At 41.7% G+C, this 19,853-nt stretch overlaps 1 protein-coding gene across 1 annotated transcript in view; it reads right to left on the bottom strand.

Moving 5' to 3' along the window:
- Positions 1–19,853, bottom strand: part of AGBL1 (AGBL carboxypeptidase 1) — a 791,487-nt gene that overhangs the window by 569,665 nt on the left and 201,969 nt on the right. The window contains exons 14-15 of the mRNA XM_056571891.1: positions 13,025–13,173; positions 4,674–4,761 (exon numbers count right to left, since the gene is read on the bottom strand). Of these exons, the coding sequence (XP_056427866.1) occupies positions 4,674–4,761; positions 13,025–13,173 (237 nt within the window). The remainder of the gene's footprint in view (positions 1–4,673; positions 4,762–13,024; positions 13,174–19,853) is intronic.

Genomic DNA, 19,853 nt, shown 5'->3' with positions numbered 1-19,853 from the left:
TGTCTAATAGGACTCCTCTGTGCTCTTTTCTGTCCTATCAGACAAAGGAGTACTATCAGATAGGAGAGAGCACGGGGGAGAGCTATCAGACAGGAGAGAGCACAGAGGAGTGCTATCAGACAGGAGAGAGCACAGAGGAGTGCTATCCGACAGGAGAGAGCACAGAGGAGTGCTATCAGACAGGAGGGAGCATAGAAGAGTACTATCAGACAGGAGAAAGCACAGAGGAGTGCTATCAGACAGGAGAGAGCACAGAGGAGTGCTATGAGACAGGAGAGAGCACAGAGGAGTGCTATCAGACAGGAGGGAGCACAGAAGAGTACTATCAGACAGGAGAGAGCATAGATGAGTACTATCAGACATGAGAGATCACAGAGGAGTACTATGAGACAGGAGAGAGCACAGAGAAGTCCTATCAGACAGGAGAGAGCACAGAGAAGTGTTATCAGACAGGAGAGAGCAGAGAGGAGTACTATCAGACAGGAGAGACCACAGAGGAGTACTATCAGACAGGAGAGAGCACAGAGGAGTACTATCAGGCAGGAAAGAGCACAGAGGAGTCCGATAAGACAGGAGAGAGCACAGAGAAGTGCTATCAGACAGGAGAGAGCACAGAGGAGTGCTATCAGACAGGAGAGAGCAAAGAGGAGTCCTTTCAGACAGAAGAGAGCACAGAGGAGTCCTATCAGACAGGAGAGAGCACAGAGGAGGACTATCAGACAGGAGAGAGCACAGATGAGTCCTATCAGACAGGAGAGCGCACAGAGGAGTCATATCAGACAGGAGAGAGCAGAGAGGAGTACTCTCAGACAGGAGAGAGCACAGAGGAGTACTAGCCCACCCTCACTTACTGTACTTTGTTCATGCCTGTGCTTCAGCTTGGACAAAGCCATGATTTTATAAGTCATGATTTCTATATAAAGGAAATAACATTTTCCTATGAAGTATATTAGAAAGGTTAATGTTTTGCCAAGATGTCCAACACATAAAAAGTGTTCGTATCTGACGGAGCCCATTTAAGGAACACCTTATCTACAATGCAGTATGATTTAACTCAATTTACTGTTGTTTGAGAAAAATTACAGATGGAATGCTATTCTATAAATGTATCCTAAAATGTGCGACAAGGCTATTTACTAGGACATGCCCAATCCTCCCATAGGTGAGCATCGGCTGCACATTGTCTATAAGTTTACAATTTAGATTGTAAATCTGATTTCTCTTAATCCTTTTAGGAGCACAATTGTGGGGATTTCTCAGCTGTGTGGACTTATAGGACAGATATAACTGTTAAATCAACTGGTGCCAGAAAGTTAAACAGATTATTTTGATTTAAAAAATGGCATCCTTCCAGTACTTATCAGCTGCTGGATATTACAGAGGAATTTCCTATCTTTTTGAATTTCATTTCTGTCTGACCACACAGACACCTCTGTCCATGTCAGGAACGGTCCAGAGCAGGAGAAAATACCCATAGCAAACCTATTTTGCTCTGGACAGTTCCTGACATAGACAGAGGTGTCAGCAGAGAACACCCGTGGTGAGAAAGATAAGAACTTCCTCTGTAGCATGCAGCAACTGATAAGTACTGGGAGGATTACGATTTTTAAATAGAAGTAATTTACAAATCTGTTTAACTTTCTGGAGCCAGTCTGTCTAGGAAATCTAGGACAGAGTCTTGTGCTCTTAAAAAGACTGAAGGAAAACAGGCTTTTATTCTAAATTGTAAAAATCTCTTCTCTCCTCTCAGCAGCACAATTGTGTTAGCATGAAGAATCTCTAGGGAGGGATCTCCCTTACAGATCTTAAAAGATACTCTCCAAAGGAAGTGTTCTTCGAAGATCTCTAACTGAATCTATTATGTATTTGTAGTATACTATGAGGCTTAGCTACAAATCTGTTCTGAAGAAATGAAAGAGTGCTCAGCTACAGAAGTAGAAAGAACCCTTGTAGATTGATCTCTGAGGAAGCATCAAAGTTTCAGGCCATCTGATAAGTAGAAGAAAGCTAAAGACTCTTCCCTCAGAGGATATATAGGTTCTGAAAACTTTACAGCCTCCATTGGGATAGCTAACTGAAGCATTCCTTTTTAGATAAGTTTGGGGAAAGCGGCCTAGGTCTTAAGCAATCCAACTGGTCATCTTGGGAAAGAAAAGGTAGGGATATGATGTAATTGACATTGGCATTAGAAGGAACCTTTGGCCTAAAGCATGCAACAAAACAAAAAAAAGACCTTGTCTGGAAGAAAAAATATGTACAGAATTGTAGTGACAAAAACCCAACATTTAATTACTCTCTTATCAGATTTAATTACTAGAGACATAAGATAAAGGAAATTATTCTAAAAACTCAAATGAAGGCTGACGAAGTCTTTTTAGGAACAATGGCAGATCCCAGGATACATATAATGTGGATATTAATACCAATTTAAGTGCATAATATGTCATTTTACAATTTCTGAACCTAACCATAGGTTGTGGAGACTGGGTCACATTTGGCTGTACTAAGACAACGGATCATGCCTGAGGAAGATAATTCAAAATTGTCCCTGACTCAACTGCATCAGCAGAGAGAACTGGGCTGAGAGAATATAAACTTCAAGTTGATGGACATCGCGTCATCAGCAAATGGTTCATGCACCTTCTAAAAGAAGAAAAGTATGAGAAGTTTGGTTTATTGTAGATTGTTATGAGATCCACTTCTGGATTTCTCACATCTACATTATTTAAAGAACATTTTTAGATTCAGAGACAATTCTTCTAGCACTGTTATCCCTCTGCTTAACTGTTGGATGGATGTTGAATGTAACCGTGATACACACAAGAGGCTTTAGGCGCACAAATAAAATCAAAGGAGTCAAACAAAGATGGCTACCACAAACACAGAAGCCAGCAAGGAAACTTAGCAACTTCCAGTATCACATGTCGCTAAGTTTGCTTGATATGCAGAAAAAATTGGAAACACAAAAGGGAAGCGCAACAATGTGCCGTAAAAGTATTCAGATAAAACGAAGAAAAAGAGGTGAAAAAAACTTGCTCACCTTCTGGTGTTGTGCAGGGGGCACAACACCATATCGCGCTTATATCCCATTGCAAAGGGAATAGTGAGATCAGGGGGTGCAGCTCACACCGTGGCGTCCTGGGATTCCTGGATGTCTGGAGAATGCAAGAGTTGAAGATCCCCGGGGCTCCGGTTCACGTGGTAAAAAGGTGTGTTAGAGCGCTCACTCCTGTAGAATAGCTTGACTGGGATTGTGGCAGTATAGAAGTAGCCGGACACGGTTGAGTTTAAGATATAATAACCAGATTTGATTAGGGTAGATCACAGATAACGCCTTTCGAAAGGCGTTATCTGTGATCTACCCTAATAAAATCTGGTTATTATATCTTAAACTCAACCATGCCCGGCTACTTCTATACTGCCACGATCCCAGTCAAGCTATTCTACAGGAGTGAGCGCTCTAACACACCTTTTTACCATGTCGCTAAGTTTGAAAGAGACAACAGCTAAATTTTGCAAAAGGTAAGGAGCACTAATTTGAACTAGCTACACTTGCTTCTGGAGCATCTACCTGTCCTACATCAGTAAAACAGAAAAAAACACAAGAGGGTGGAATTTATGGGATCTTTTTATAGTAAGGTTTAAAGGGGTTCTCCTAGACATCTTAAACCAGTAGCCCAGAGGCAGCGTTCTAAACATAAATGTTCAGAATGCGGGGGTGCCAGCCCAGAGGTCATGGGGGGTCCCAGTGGCCAGATCCCCTTCGATCAGACATCGTACCCCTATCTTTTGGTTATGGGAGATGAAGTCTAGGGGCAAAGTACCCCTTTCATCATTAAAAGTTCCATCTGTCCTATCAGTCCACACAGCAGAGAAATCGCCACAATTGTGCTGCTGATAAGATGTAAGGGAAAGAGTAATTTTATTCACATATACAGTTTTTGTGCAGTTTTAAATTGAATACATTACAGCGTGCCAATCCTCCCTGTACACCTTTCTTTTCCATGTGGAGTACTGGCTTTGGGGGGAAAAATCCATTAAGTGCATAAAGATAATTTTTTTTTATATTTACCATTGAGTTTCAGCTGACAAAAAAAAGTAGAAAAAAAATTAACAAAGTATTTTAAAAATATAAAACTCTCTTCCCTAATAAAAAAAATACACCACCCCCTTTTTTCCCATTTTCCAAAATAAATATATAAATAAATAAATTAACATATTTGATTAAATCACATGCTTAATATAATGCTATTTTTCCTGCATGGTCAATGGTGTAAACAAAAAAGTATACCAAACCTGAGAATTGGTGTTTTTTTGTCACATAGCATCCCAGAAAAAGTATAATAAAAAGTAATCAAAAAGTCCTCTCTACCCCAATATGGTACTGAAAAAAAGACCATGATGCATTGAATATGCTGGATAGAGCCTTGACAAGGAAATGTAAAAATTATATTTTTTTTCACCACTTGAGGGGTTTTACAATATATTTTATGGTAAAATGAAGGATGCCCTAACAAAGTACATTTAGTTATGCAAAAAATCAAGCCATTTACATTAATGAAAACATAAAAAAGAAAAGAGTTATGGCTCTTTAGAAGGCAAAGAAGGAGAAAGAAAATGCAAAAAAAACATTTTCCTGGTCATTAAAGGGTTAAATAAGAGTTGAGACTTACTTATAATAACAAATGTTGGACCCAGTCCTCATCCAATATGTCTTTCCCTGGAGAGCTTCTTTCACTGAATATATAACAGGTTGCATACCTGGGTGAACACAAAGCAAAATTATTTACACTTTTTATACTAGAAGCTTCCCGTTAAATGTGTATAAGGCTAACCATAACTATAACATTACATTGTAACTATAATACCACCTTATATATTTATGGGGTTTTCTGGGATTTTAACTGATGGTCTATTCATTGTATAAGCCACCAATTTATAATCATTGGGGGTTCACACCCCAGTCATCTGAATAGGAAGTAGTAGGTCATTATTTACCCAGGCCAAGGTGTACAAATGTGGTTGTGCCTAGTACTGCAGTTCAGCCCCCTTCACGAAGGTGCAAGACCAAGTACAGGGACATTTTAATGTCCACACTAGCAAACTTCCTCAGTTTACTGACTGAGGGATCTTATAGGAAGACATCCATATATCTTACATTTATGGACTACTTTAACCCCTTAAGGACACAGCCTATTTTATCTTTGCATTTTTTCCTACTTACATTCTAAGAATAATAACTCTATTTATTTTTCCATCCACTGATCCATATGAGGGCTGTTTTTTTGAACAACCACTTGTACTTTCTAATGATGTAACTTATTTTACCATTAAATGTATGGCAAAACAGAAAAATATATTACTTGTGGGGGGGGGGATTGAAAAGAAAAACACATTTTGGAGGGTTTTGTTTTCACACTGTACAATACAGTAAAAATAACATGTTTTATTTATTCTGTGGATCAATAAGATTAAAATGGTTACCATGTTTACATGCTTTTGTATTATTGAGATGCTTTAAAAAAAAAAAAAACTCAATTTTTTTTTCAACAAAATATAACTTTCTTATTTTTCCATGTTAATTGCTGTATTAGTGCTCATTTGTGGCACTGTGATCTGTACTTTTTTGTACCATATTTGTGGGGTTTTGGTCACTTTTTATAACAAATTTTGGAATGTGGGTTGACCAAAAAGCAGTAATTTTTTATTTTTTATTTTTTTACGTTGTTCACCGTACGGGATCATTATCATTATATTTGAATAGTTTGGACATTTATGCACGTGCCGATACCAAATATGTTTTTTACACTTTGGGGTAAAATGGGAGGAGTTTCTTATTCATATTTCATTTTACTTATTTTTTTTTTTTTTTTTTTACAAATGTTTTACTTTTTTTATGCCCCTATAAAGTGCTATGAATAGATTGATACTGATCAGTGATCAGTGTTATAAGTGATCTACTTTTACTGCTAGAAGGCTGACCAGAGATGAAGACCCCATGATAGCAGCAGGAGGCAAATGAGGAGACCTCTGTCCACCATCTTGGCTCATCTGATCCCCGCGGTTGTGCCGTGGGTGATCAGATCAGCAACGAGAGCTGCTGCATTGCTCCAAATCAGTATTGATCACGGCATCTGAGGGGCTAATTGTGGACATCAGTGTGATGTCTTCCATTACCGGCAGCTTCCCACAGCGCTTGTGCTATCACAGCAGGAGACATCCTCCTGCTGTGGTAGCCGAACTCACACTGAAGAGAACGGTGTTAGACACACAACATATGTGGTCATGTGACACGCGCACTTACTCCCCAAGAACAAATGGTAGTGGCTGGGTGTGCACGTGTCAGCCAATGGAGCTGTCTTATTCCAGCACTGAAAAGTGCTGAGTCATCTAAAACATTCTATTACAAAACACAGTATTTTTCAGTACACTGGTTGCTAATATCAGCCAAGTCCTGCAGTGCATGAAGAGAGTGCAGCTCCTGCACTCCCTTCATATCCAGGACAGAAATATATGTCCTGGTGTGGTAAGTACCTGGGCACCAGGACGTACATTTACATCCAATGTCGTTAAAGGAGTTATAAAGTATCAAAAAACGTATCCCCTATGCGCAGTGTCTGATCAGGTTTTTTGATACTGGACTACCGCTTTATGGGGTTAAGTATAGATTATTAGTTTAAAGTCCCAGAAATCACTTTATTGCATTTTAAGCTCAAAGCCCACAGTTTTATGTGAATGAATTAATATGCATCAAATATGTAAAGTGTGAAAGTCCTGAGCGTGGATATGTAAAGTGTGAGCGTGGATTCCTTTCTACACGCTCAATAAATGAAATATAATACCCCTCAGTAGTCCTTTCTTGTAAGTGCATGAACTTTTCTTAATGTATTTCTTTTTTGCTTATTAGCTAAGACGTCGATTCTCCAGGGAATGTTACTTTTTCCTCACACCCCACAGTCACTACTAATTATAAATAATTAGACCCGATCATAATTCTACAAATTTCTGTAAACACAGAATGTACTTTGATGATTTGTCTAATTAATGAAAGGGAGAACATTGCTTTTGCATTACAAATAGGCAGGACAGTGACAAGTTGTTTTTCTTTGAGTCTCATCAAGAAATATTGTCTCATATGTATTTCTTCTGGATTCTCTCATCCTGCTCAGTCATGGCTGCTAATTAGTTCTCTCATTGTTATTTGTAAGTGAGTCTCTTATTGAGTAGGATAAAGAACGAGCAGATTGGAAAATATATTCCTTGATAAACTGAAATAATCTTCAAATCAGCCTTTCCCTACATTTAATTATTGTCTCCTTTTGTAGATGTCATATTTATAAAATAACTCTTTCAGCTCTGTGTACACTACATTGGAGTTCTACCTTTGGTATATGCATCAATCATATTTATAAGCTCCATTCACCCGACAGAGGCCAAAAGACTGTCCTTTTAGCTGGCAAAATGTATCAGACTGTGCTTTCTTATACAGTGCTATGCTCGAACGATGTGTACACACTAAGATTGTAACTTGGAATGAGGATAAATTACAAATAACATTGGGGTATAAAATGCAAGTCCGTTTTCACACTTACAAATGTAAGTCAGGAACATTGGTTCCTGTGAGTTGTATGCTGTACTTATTGGCTGACACTTGGGTGAATAAATGGGTGAATAAAGTTCACAATTTTAATTTTGGAATTACTTTGTAGTGCCGCTTTCTAATGTTTTGAATTCAGATTTCTTTAGATCAGAAACTTTTCTGGGATGGGATATGACAAAAAATCTGCAATTTAGAATTGCAGTACCAGGAAAGTAAAATAGTTTAAGCAATTCCTCACATGACTATACCATATATATTTAATTTTTACACTTTTTTTGGAAATAAGCCTTTTATAATGAGTCATTTGATTGCTTAGTCCTCTTTTACACTACTGTTGTCACATGGTAGTGTGGCGGCCGTTGGGGCCGCCGGGGAGAATAGTGGGAGAAAAAATACTGCTTGCACCATCTTTTTCTCCCGCTACTCCAGCTGAAAAACAGCTGCGCCTGACAGACCCCATTGACTATAATAGGTACCATTAGAACCCACTGTTGCCTGTTGTGCCCCATCAAAATGACGGCCGTCAAAAAAAAGAAAGAGCGAGAGTTTGACAGCCGTTCTCAAAGGGGTGCAACGGCAGTTTAAAAGGAGCCTTGTGTAGATCAATTGAATGCATACAAATTACATTTCCATTGAACTGATCTATTAGATCAGCACTCTATTGGTATAACCTGACATAGGCAGCCTGTATTAAATTAAAACTGTCAGCCAGTTCGCCCACATTATACTGTTGATAGCGTGGGTGAACTGGAGTCCATAAAGCATTCACTTTCTTTGGTGTGTGCCCTGGCCGCTGAGTTCTCCCCCGCTAAAGTTCTGTTTGTCCTCTCTGCAGTAGCGCTTTGAAGGCGGTCCCCCGGCATCCATATCTCTTTGGGTCCCGGAGGAAGGGGCCTAAGCCTGACCCCGTGGTTTGTATATTCATTTTCTTCAACCCCACGTCCTAGTGACACGGAGTCACATGCCCCCAAAGTGCAGCGCTCTGTCTGCAGAGCGCATGTGCCTGAAGTTTTTACACAACTCACATCCTGATGACGTGAGAGCTGTGTGTCCGGAGAGTGCTCTATGCAGTGTAACTACGCATGCGCCAGGCCCTTGCTTCTCCCGACTTCTGCAGCATTACCATTGCCAGCATCAGTTTTCCTCTCTTACCAAATCCTTGCTGTAAATCTACGTCAGGGAAGGGGGTTAAAGTCTATGCAGTCCATTAACCTATTCCCTTCCAAAGATGTATGCATACATCGTATGTGGGGGTATGTTCCCGCAAATGGACGTATGCATACGTCCTGCTGATCGCCTGCTCTGTGCGACTTGTTGCAATAGAGCAGCTGGGATCCCAACACAATTGTGCTGTAAAACAATAATGTTATATATTGCGCACATTGAACGTCATGAAATAATGTGGTTATTTTGCCTTCAAAAAGTGGAATAAAAATGATCAAAAGGTAGCATGCATTGGTATTATTAATAAGCACAGCTCATCACACATAAAATAACATTGTAACACAGTAACATAGTTCATAAGGTTGAAAAAAGACCAGAGTCCATCAAGTTCAACCTATAACCCTAATGAGTCCTTACTGAGTCGATCCAGGGGAAGGCAAAAAACCTCATACTCAAGGTAAAAAATTCCTTCCCGACTCCAAAACGGCAGTCAGAATAAATCCCTGGATCAACCTTCTGTCCCTATAAATCTAGAATCCATAACCTGTAATGTTATTATTCTCCAAAAATGCATCCAGACCCCTTTTAAATTCTTTTACAGGGTTCACCATGACCACCTCCTCAGGCAGAGAATTCCACAGTCTCACTGCTCTTACAGTAAAGAATTCCCATCTGTGCTGGTGTAGAAACCTTCTTTCCTCTAGACATAGAGGATGCCCCCTTGTTATAGACACAATTTTGGGTATAAATAGATCATGGGAGAGATCTCTGTACTGTCCCCTGATATGTTTATACATAGTTATTAGGTCTCCCCTAAGCCTTCTCTTTTCTAAACTAAATAACCCTAATTCTGATAATCTTTCTGTAGTCATCCCATTCCCCGTATTACCCTTGTTGCCCGTCTTTGAACCCTCTCCAGCTCCACTATATCTTTCTTGTACACTGGTGCCCAGTACTGTACACAGTAATCTATGTGTGGTCTGACTAGTGATTTGTACAGCGGTAGAAATATTTCCTTGTCGTGGGCATCTATGCCCCTATTGATGCACCCCATGATTTTATTTGCCTGGGCAGCAGCTGCCCGACACTGGTCACTACAGCTACATTTACTGTTAACTAAGACTCCCAAGTTCTTTTCCACGCCAGTCATCACAAGTGTTCTCCCATTTAAAATATAATGCCAGCCCAGATGTTTCTTTCCCATGTGCATTACCTTACATTTATCAGTGTTGAACCTCATCTGCCACTTCTCAGCCAAAACATGCAACCTGTCCAGATCCATTTGTAATAGTGCACTGTCCTCTATAGTGTTTACCACTTTACAGAGTTTAGTATTATCTGCAAAAATTGCTACTTTACTGTTCAAACCCTCTGCAAGGTCATTAATGGATATATGAAATAGAATAGGACCCAAGATGGACCCCTATGGTACCCCACTAGTAACAGTCACCCAATCAGAATAAGTACCATTAATAACCACCCTCTGTTTTCTATCACTGAGCCAGTTACTTACCCACTTGCACACATTTTCCCCAATCCCAATCCCCAATCCCTGTCATTTTATGCACCAAGCATTTATGTGGCACCGTATCAAATGCTTTGGAAAAATCCAGATATGCAACATCCAGCGGTTCCCCCTCGTCCGGTCTGGAGCTCACCTCCTCATAAAAGCTCATCAGGTTAGTTTGACAGGACTGAACCCTCATGAAGCCATGCTGATATGGGATCATACATTTATTTTTATCAAGATATTCCAAAATAGCATCTATTAGAAAACCCTCAAACAATTTACATACAACAGAGGTTAAACTAACAGGTCTATAATTCCCTGGGTCACGTTTTGTCCCCTTTTTAAATATTGGCACCACATTTGCCATGCGCCAGTCCGGAGGAACAGTCCCTGTTACTATAGAGTCCCTGAATATTAAAAATAGGGGTCTGTCTATTACATTACTTAATTCCTTTAGAACATGGGGGTGAATGCCATCTGGACCTGGTGATTTGTCTATTTTGATTTTTTGTAGGCGGCACTGTACTTCTTCCTTTATTAGACAGTTGACCTGTACTGGGGATTTTTACCTTATCTTTCTATATTTCACCTGGCATTTCATTTTCCTTGGTGAATTATTTCTTCCTCATCATTTTTTAAAAGGCCAACACTTTCATTTTTGTCATTTTTGTTAAAAAACATTTTGGGGTTAGTTTTACTATCTTTGGCAATGAGTCTTTCTGTCTCAATTTTTGCGGCTTTTATCTGTTTTTACATATTTTTTATTTTTTCTCTATATCTTTTTAATGCTTCTTCACTGCCAGGTCTGTTGGTTAATATTAAGTCTAGTAGGGTGCCCCCTCTGGTCGGGCCCTGCACCATTTGGAACAGATATTGTCTTTACCTATAGTCAGAAACCTGTTTCCTTTATGAGATTCACAGGTCTCAGTCTCCCAGTTTATATCATGATAGTTAAAGTGCCCCATTATTATCACATCATTTTGATTTGCTGCCTTGTTTATTTGCCACAGTAATTGATCTTCTGCCTCTTCCGTTATATTTGGTGGCTTACAGCAAACCCCTTTCAGATTTTTTTTTTATTTCCATATTTTTCTACCCTCCACATTATCGTTTCTCTCCCATATATCCTCCTGCTGTACGCCCTTCAGACTCGATAAGCCATCAGAAAACACAGTCTTATGAAAAATAAAAAAGTTATGGTTGCCCGCACATGGCAAACACAATAAAGGGGGGGGGGAAAGGATTTTGTTGTGAAAAGGGAAAAAAACTATATACATTGGGTATCGCCATAATCATACCGACCCACAGAATAAAGATAACTTTATTTTTACCACTCATTGAATCTAGAAAAATGCATATTTTTCCAATTTTCACAATATTTCACAATCAACAAAAATTAACCCATAATACGAAGTCATCAAAAAACGATCTCAGAATCCCTTCACTCAGTAAAAGCATGTCAAACTTATTATCACTTAAAGAGACACATGTCAGAATTGAGAAATGGGGCCAGTCATAAACACAAAAGCAGGCTTCATCTTTAAGGGTTAAAGGGGTACTCCGCTCCTAGACCTCTTATTCCTTATTCAAAGGATAGGGGATAAGATGTCTGATCGCGGGGGTCCCACTGCTGGGGCCGCTGCTGGGAAAAAAATGTTCAGAATACTGGAGAACAGGAGTACCCCTTTAAGAATTTGTAAGAAATTTGTAAGAAAGAAGTATTGGTGCAACTGAGAACACCGTTTGATTCTGTATTTGATTTTTGAGAACACAATGCTGTCCTGTGTCTTATAAAAAGGAATACTGCATTTGAAAACATGGACAAATATTTTAAACTATTTTATTTTACTAGAAGAATCTACAGATATGGAGAAACAAGATGTCAAGAAGTCTACAACAAATAGGGAATCAGCAAGGTAAAGGAGGAGAGTATATTTAAAAGAAGAAAAACTACCACAAGAGGACATAGTTTTAAATTACAGGGACAAAGGTTTAAAAGTAATATGAGGAAGTATTACTTTACTGAGAGAGTAGTGGATGCATGGAATAGCCTTCCTGCAGAAGTGGAAACTGCAAATACAGTGAAGGAGTTTAAACATGCCTGGGATAAGTATAAGGCTATCCTTCATATAAGATAGGGCCAGGGACTATTCATATTATTCATATTATTGGGCAGACTAGATGGGCAAAATGGTTCTTATCTGCCAACACATTCTATGTTTCTATGTTTCACCACTTGTAGTGCAGTATATTGCCAATGACATACTTTGGAAGTAACTATATATTTTTTTTACAAATTCACTTAATGTAGCCTGTTCATTGTTTTCCACTATGAAAAAATTGTGTTGTATATTGCACACATTTTCTCTGCAGGGAAACTGCTGATAATTTCATGTAGTTTAGCAATTTGGGACAGAAGCTGGTATTTCTAAGCCAATAAATGCATGTGGTAGAAATGATAGCATGTGAATACTTTATTGCACAAACAATCACATATGTTTCAGCAACATGAGGGATCCCAGTGTCAAGGCTTTTATTGCAGTAGTTGATACATGCTTGGTATAGTAGGAAACCTTTTCCCTTATTTTGTCCTGCTGTGTACCACTTCCAGCTATGAAGGCCTGCTGCGTGCCACTTAGAGTGCAAATGACAGCAAAACATTAATCTTTTCAATTGCACTATAAACCTGCAAGATATGACTTTATATGTGGAACCTGTATAAGTAACCTTTTACTCCCATAGGTGCTTACCATAATTAAATTGGCTGTTCACCTTTTCACAGTTAATGACATTGAAGCGATAAGGGACATTAGCTCGCATTGCGCTAACTTCAAAATAGAACCACTGGTGGTGTTGGTCAGTGTTAACATCCGCATTCATGATCAAGTCATATTCAAACCTGTTACATAAAGAAGATTTAACAATTATAACATTTTTTCATGTAGATATTCTGCTCAACAATGTGCACAAAAATTCGTGTTGACCTATATATTTTTCTACAATTTATTTCCCCAAAATAAATGTAGATAGGGTCATTTCTATTGGACGACCAAATCTTCTTGACTCTTTCTAAAGCTCATTTTACATTAAAGCTTTAAGGGTTTGAAATATTTCATGTAATATAAAGAATTGTGTAACCTTGGCAGCTGGATTCAAAGAGTCACAAAACGTTCATATTCCCATTCATGATCAGAAATAAACCCTACACCTCTCTGCCATTTCTCTTCATTTTATGTTTCGTTTGTTTACATTAGAGTTTTAAGAATCTGCTTATATATCCTTGATGTGATGCCTTTTCTTTGAGCAGGTTTAATATTAACTCCATGACCTCTATTTTTTAATTTTTTATTCCATTAGTGTCATTCCACACTTAGCTTGGACAGCTTCTTTTAATTGATAGACTTAAAGGGGTACTCCGCTTCTCAGCATTTGGAACTGTTCCGAACGCTGGAGTCGGTGCCGGGAGCTTGTGATGTCATAGCCACGCCCCCCCATGACATCATGCCCCCCCTCAATTCAAGTCTATGGGCTGTCACGCCCCCTCCCATAGACTTGAGAAGGTGGGGCTATGACGTCACAAGCTCCCGGTGTCGGTGTGAGGGGGAATTTTGCGACCCATGCATGGGAGAAATGAGAGAAATAAGCCATGCCCCGTCATCTCCCCCTCCTGGACGATGAAGGACGCAGGTCTGCATGGGACAAGAAGCCAGAACAGGGGGAAAGAGGACGTACACAGCTCCCTCACCTTCCCTCCCCTTGCTCTGTCTTCGGAGGACACAAGTTACCATGGGGTAAAGAATCCTGAAGAGCAGTGGAGAAAGGACATACACAGCTCCTCATCTCCTCTGCCTAATGATTTCTATGTGTGAAGGGGACATACTGCACGAGCTGGGGATAAGGGGGTGGGGGGGACATATTGCACGGGCTGGGGATAAGGGGGGTGAGGGGGGCCTACTGCACGGGCTGGGGATAAGGGGGTGGGGGGACATACTGCACGGGCTGGGGATAAGGGGGGGACATACTGTATGGGCTGGGGATAATGGGGGTGGGGGGACATACTGCATGGGCTGGGGATATGGGAGGGGTGTGGGGACATACTGCATGGGCTGGGGATAAGGGGGGGACATCACAGACTGGGGATAAGGGGGGGACATTACAGCATGCAAGCTGGGGATGATTTCTATGTGTGAAGGGGGACATACTGCACGCATTTCCCCTCCCCCTGCTCTGCCTTCGGAGGACGCAGGTCTGCACTGGAGAAAGAAGACAGAGCAGGGGGAGGATGACAAAGTGCAGGGCTAGGGATGTATACACTGCAGGGGCTGGGGAATAAATCTCAGACTGGGGATGATTTCTATGTGTGAAGGGGGGGGGGAGACAGAACTCCTGAATGACACATTGACACACGCTGGGAGTTGTAGTCCCTGTTATGTGTGTGTATGCTAGTATTTCCCAACCAGGGAATGCTGGGAGTTGTAGTTCTGGAACACTGGTGGATGCCCTGTAGAGGTGTTGGTGAACTAAAACCCCCAGGAGACTACTGAGAGACAATAGAGGTGTTGCGAACTACAACCCCCAGGAGACTACTGAGGCAGCTGCTGGTGTTATACCACAGACTGAAGACTCCTGGCACAACTGGCTGGGATTTGTAGTCCCTGTTGTGTATGCTGTAGAGGTGTGGTGAACTACAACCCCCAGGAGACTACAGAGACAGCATGCTGGTGTTATACCACAGACTGAAGACTCCTGAATGACACATGCCTTCAGTGTTTCCGTTTACCACCGGTAATCGGGTGGTGAACGGAATGGAATGCCTGCTGAGATCTTGCATAGCTACAGCAAATGGCTGTCTGGGCATGCTGAGAGTTGTATTTGTGCGCCTCCAGCTGTTACATATCTACAACTCCCAGCATGCCCTTCGGCTATCAGTGCATGCTGGGAGTTGTAGTTTTTCCACAGCTAAAGGCACGCTGGGGAGGAAACACCCAGCTAGGTAACAGAACCTAACTCAGTGCTTCCTCACCAGGTTGGCTCCAGCTGTTGCAAAACTACAACTCCCAGAATGTACGGTCTGTCAGTGCATGCTCGGAGTTGTAGTTATGCAAGATCTGGATGGCCACAATTTAGAGACCACTGCACAGTGATCTCCAAACTGTGGCCCTCTAGATGTTGCTAGGCAACTACTTACCTCCTGGCTCCCGTCTACAGCACGATTGCCGCCCGGCACACCTAGAGGAGTATTGCCGCCCGCAATCGGTAAGGGACCTCCACCGCTGCTCACATCACAGTTACCCCGCTCTGCCAGGATTACTGTGGGTGGGCAGAGCGGGTGAACTGAACTTTAACCCTCGTGCCACCTACCCAATCTGCTATTGGTCGGTCGCTTCTGACCGACCAATAGCAGGGACAGGAGGGGTGGCACCCCTGCCATCTCACTCCTATTACTTCAGGGTGATCGAAGCTATCTTGGACGGCCCCGAAAGCAGTTATTTACCGGGTCACTGGAGACCCATATGACCTGGAATGGCCGCAAATCTCCGGCCTGAATTGACCAACATTGTGGGTGGGGGGGGAGGGACTCAGGAGCCCACAGGCATTAGCACGGGATGCCTGCTGGATGATTTCAGCAGGCATCCTGTTTCGTTCATCGCCCGGTTACCGGTGGTGAACGGAAGTGCTGCAGGTGTACAGGTACGCCCTTGGTCCTAGACAGGTTATTGATTTTATCTAAATTCTCCACTTGCAGAATTCTGCAAGTGTAGATTTCAATTGGCGGCTGCTGCCAAAATCCGTTTTTGAAGGTTTACATGCTACAGTGTTATTTCTCCTGTACGTCCCTTCTGACATTATTTTCTCTCAAAGCTGCTTTGCAATGAATGCTGACATGAAGACCTCTGTAAAAACCCTGTGCATCTCTGCTTCCCTGTATGAACCCCATGCATCTCTACTTCCCTGTAGGAACCCTGTGCATCTCTGCTTCCCTGTATGAACCCTGTGCATCTCTGCTTCCGTGTATGAACCCTGTGCATCTCTGCTTCCCTGTATGAACCCCATGCATCTCAGCTCCCCTGTATGAACCCCGTGCATCTCTGCTTCCCTGTATGAACCCTGTGCATCTCTGCACCCCTGTATGAACTCCGTGCATTTCTGCTTCCCTGTATGAACCCTGTGCATCTCTGCATCTCTGTATGAACCCCGTGCATCTCTGCTTCCCTGTATGAACACCATGCATCTCTGCTTCCCTGTATGAACACCATGCATCTCTGCTTCCCTGTATGAACCCTGTGCATCTCTGCTTCCCTGTATGAACCCCGTGCATTTCTGCTTCCTTGTATGAACCCTGTGCATCTCTGCTTCCCTGTATAAAACCTGTACATTTCTACGTCCCTGTATGAACCCCATGCATTTCTATGTCCCTGTATGAACCCGATTCATTTCTATGTCCTCTTTATGCGGCTAATGAATAGTGTTGAGCGGCATAGGTCATATTCGAATTTGCGATATTTCGCGAATATATGGACGAATATTCGTCATATATTCTCTAAATTTGCATATTCGTAATATTCGAGTTTTATTTTCGCATATGCGAAAATTCGTACGCCAGTCTCACACAGTAGTATTAGAGCCTTCTTTACACCACACAAGCTGGAAGCAGAGAGGAATGATCACTGTGATGTGTACTTTGAAAAAAAAATAATATATATATATATATATATATTCGTAATTTCGAATATATAGTGCTATATTCGCGAATATTCGCGAATTCGCATTTCGAATATTTGCGAGCAACACTACTAATGAACACCCCATGAAAAAAACAGAAACCAGCCCGTGCAGTTCGTTCTCCCCCTTAACAGCCCCAGGAAACCTGCATTATACACAGCACACTAATATAACTCAGCCCTGGTTGGGATACACTGGCATACACACACAGAAGGGACTACAAATCCCAGCATATTGTGTCAGGAGTCTTCAGTCTGTGGAATAACACCAGCAGCTGCCTCAGTAGTCTCCTGGGGGTTGTAGTTCACAACACCTTTATTGTCTGTAATTCACCAACACCTCTACAGGGCATACACCAGTGTTTCCCAACCAGGGTGCCTCCAAGTGCTCCAGAACTACAACTCCAAGCATTCCCTGGTTGGGAAACACTAACATACACACATATAACAGGGACTACAAATCCCAGCATGTGTCAATGTGTCATTCAGGAGACCTGCCCCCCCCCCTCACACATATAAATCATCCCCAGTCAGAGATTTAATCCCCAGCCCCTGCAGTGTATACATCAACGGCCCTGCACTTTGTCATCCTCCACCGTCTTCTTTCTGCAGTGCAGACCTGCGTCCTCCGAAGGCAGAGCAGGGGGAGAGGAGATGTGTACAGTATGTCCCCCTTAACACATGGAAATCATCCCCAGCTTGCGTGCTGTGATGTCCCCTCCCCCTTATCCCCAGTCTGTGATGTCCCCCCCCTTATCCCCAGCCCATGCAGGATGTCCCCCCATCCCCCCTTATCCCCAGCCTGTGCAGTATGTCCCCCCACCTCATTATCCCCAGCCTGTGTAGTATGTCCCCCTTCACACATAGAAATCATCTCCAGTCTGTGATGTCCCCCCCATATCCCCAGCACGTGCAGTATGTCCCCCCCACCCCCTTATCCCCAGCTTGTGCAGTATGTCCCCTTCACACACAGAAACCATTAAGCAGGGGAGATGAGGAGCTGTGTACGTCCTCTCTCCCCTGCTCTTCTGGCTTCTTTGCTCTGTGGTAACTTGTGTCCTCTGAAGACAGAGCAGGGGGAGGGGAGGTGAGGGAGCTGTGTACGTCCTCTCTCCCCTTGCTCTGGCTTCTTGTCCCATGCAGACCTGTGTCTTTCATCCTTCAGAAGGGGGGAGATGAGGGTGTGTGGCTTATTTCTCTCATTTCCCTCATGCAGACGTGCGACCTCTGTGCTCTGACTTCGCTCCTCCCAGCTCTAGCTTCGGAAAACTTCAGAGAGCAGAGGGGAAGAGCAGTCGCATGTTTGCAAGGGCCGCAAAATTCCACCTCACACCAGCTCCAGTGTTCGGAACAGTTTGTTCCAAACGCTGAGAAGTGGATTACCCCTTTAAAAGAGACAACTGTTCAGAAGATGAATTTCCCTCTGTAACATGGAAAAGTCTTTCATTTGATTCCCAGTAAATATAATTATAACATTAATCCATTTTTTCTGTGTAAACAGCCTCTGTAGTAAAACCATATCCAGATAGTTACAATATTTCCATAAATGTATCACAAATAACTGTTCAGTGACATTGAAAGAGATAAATTTAAAATGTGAGATTAATTTTTAGTTCACTATTTACTATGCATATTAGCCTTTTACTTTGAGAAGACCACTCCCTTAGAAAACCACTTTACGGGTAGGGTCATACTGAGCGGAAATCTGCGAAACAGTTGGAAATACACTATGTATGCGCTAGGAGCAGACATAGGTCTTTCCCCACTACAGACCTGTGTCTGCAATAAGGTTCGGAGGCCAGCTGCTCACTGGAATAACTGTGATGAGTGGCCGGCTCCCGAACCTTATTGCAGGCACAGAGCTATGGTGGGGAAAGCCCTGTGTCTGCTCCTAGCGCATACACAGTGTATTTCCCACTGTTCAGCTGATTTCTCGCAGCGTCAAATATGCTGCGTATCCGCTCAGTGTGACCCTACCCTTCAATACAATTTTGGGTGGTATTCTCAAAGAAGTTTCACAGTAAATAATATGTAAATTTAACCTGCAAAATAAGAAAATTGAAAAGCTCAGGGACAGGGCAGTGGCTAGTAGTAAGGTCATAGTTTAGTGTAGAATTAAATTCCATTGTACAGTACAATGTTTGTGAAGTGTGTTAACCATAAGTAAATATTAGTAGCTGATGAGTAGAGCTGTTTTTGGAATAAAAAAAAAACTGTCCCATTTGAGTTTTTGTTTTTCATTTAAAAAACAGCAACCAAAAACCACCACACCTACTAACAAAATTTTAAATCAATAGGTGCAAGAGTGATTTATCAATTACATCTATTTAAAAATCTTAATCCTTCCAGTACTTATCAGCTGCTGTATGCTGAAGAGGAAGTTGTGTAGTTCCTCTCAGTCTGACCACAGTGCTCTCTGCTGACACTTCTGTCTATGTCAAGAACTGTTGAGAGCAGGAGAGTTTTGCTATGGGCATTTATTCCTACTCTGGTCAGTTCCTGACATGGACAGCGCTGGCAGCAGAGAACGCTATGGTCAGACTAGAAAGAACTACACAACTTCCTCCAGGACATACAGTAGCTAATAAGTACTAAAAGACTAACAGATCTTTAAATAGAAGTAATTTACAAGTCTGTATAACTTTCTGTCACCAGTTGACTTGAAAAATGTTTTTTTCCTCTGGAGTACCCCTTTCAAGGTGATCAGCCAGAATACATTTATACATAAAATTTAATGTACTTAAAACTGTGGCATATATAAGAGTCTAAAGGCTAAGACTATCCCACTAAGAAATTCTAATGGAAACATAGCAGCAAAACTGTGTGAATTAGCGGAATAAAAGGCACTTGGAGATTA

This window comes from Hyla sarda, chromosome 4 (assembly GCF_029499605.1).
Source record: "Hyla sarda isolate aHylSar1 chromosome 4, aHylSar1.hap1, whole genome shotgun sequence".
Taxonomy (NCBI): domain Eukaryota; kingdom Metazoa; phylum Chordata; class Amphibia; order Anura; family Hylidae; genus Hyla; species Hyla sarda.
This window is presented reverse-complemented; position numbering and strand designations above follow the sequence as displayed.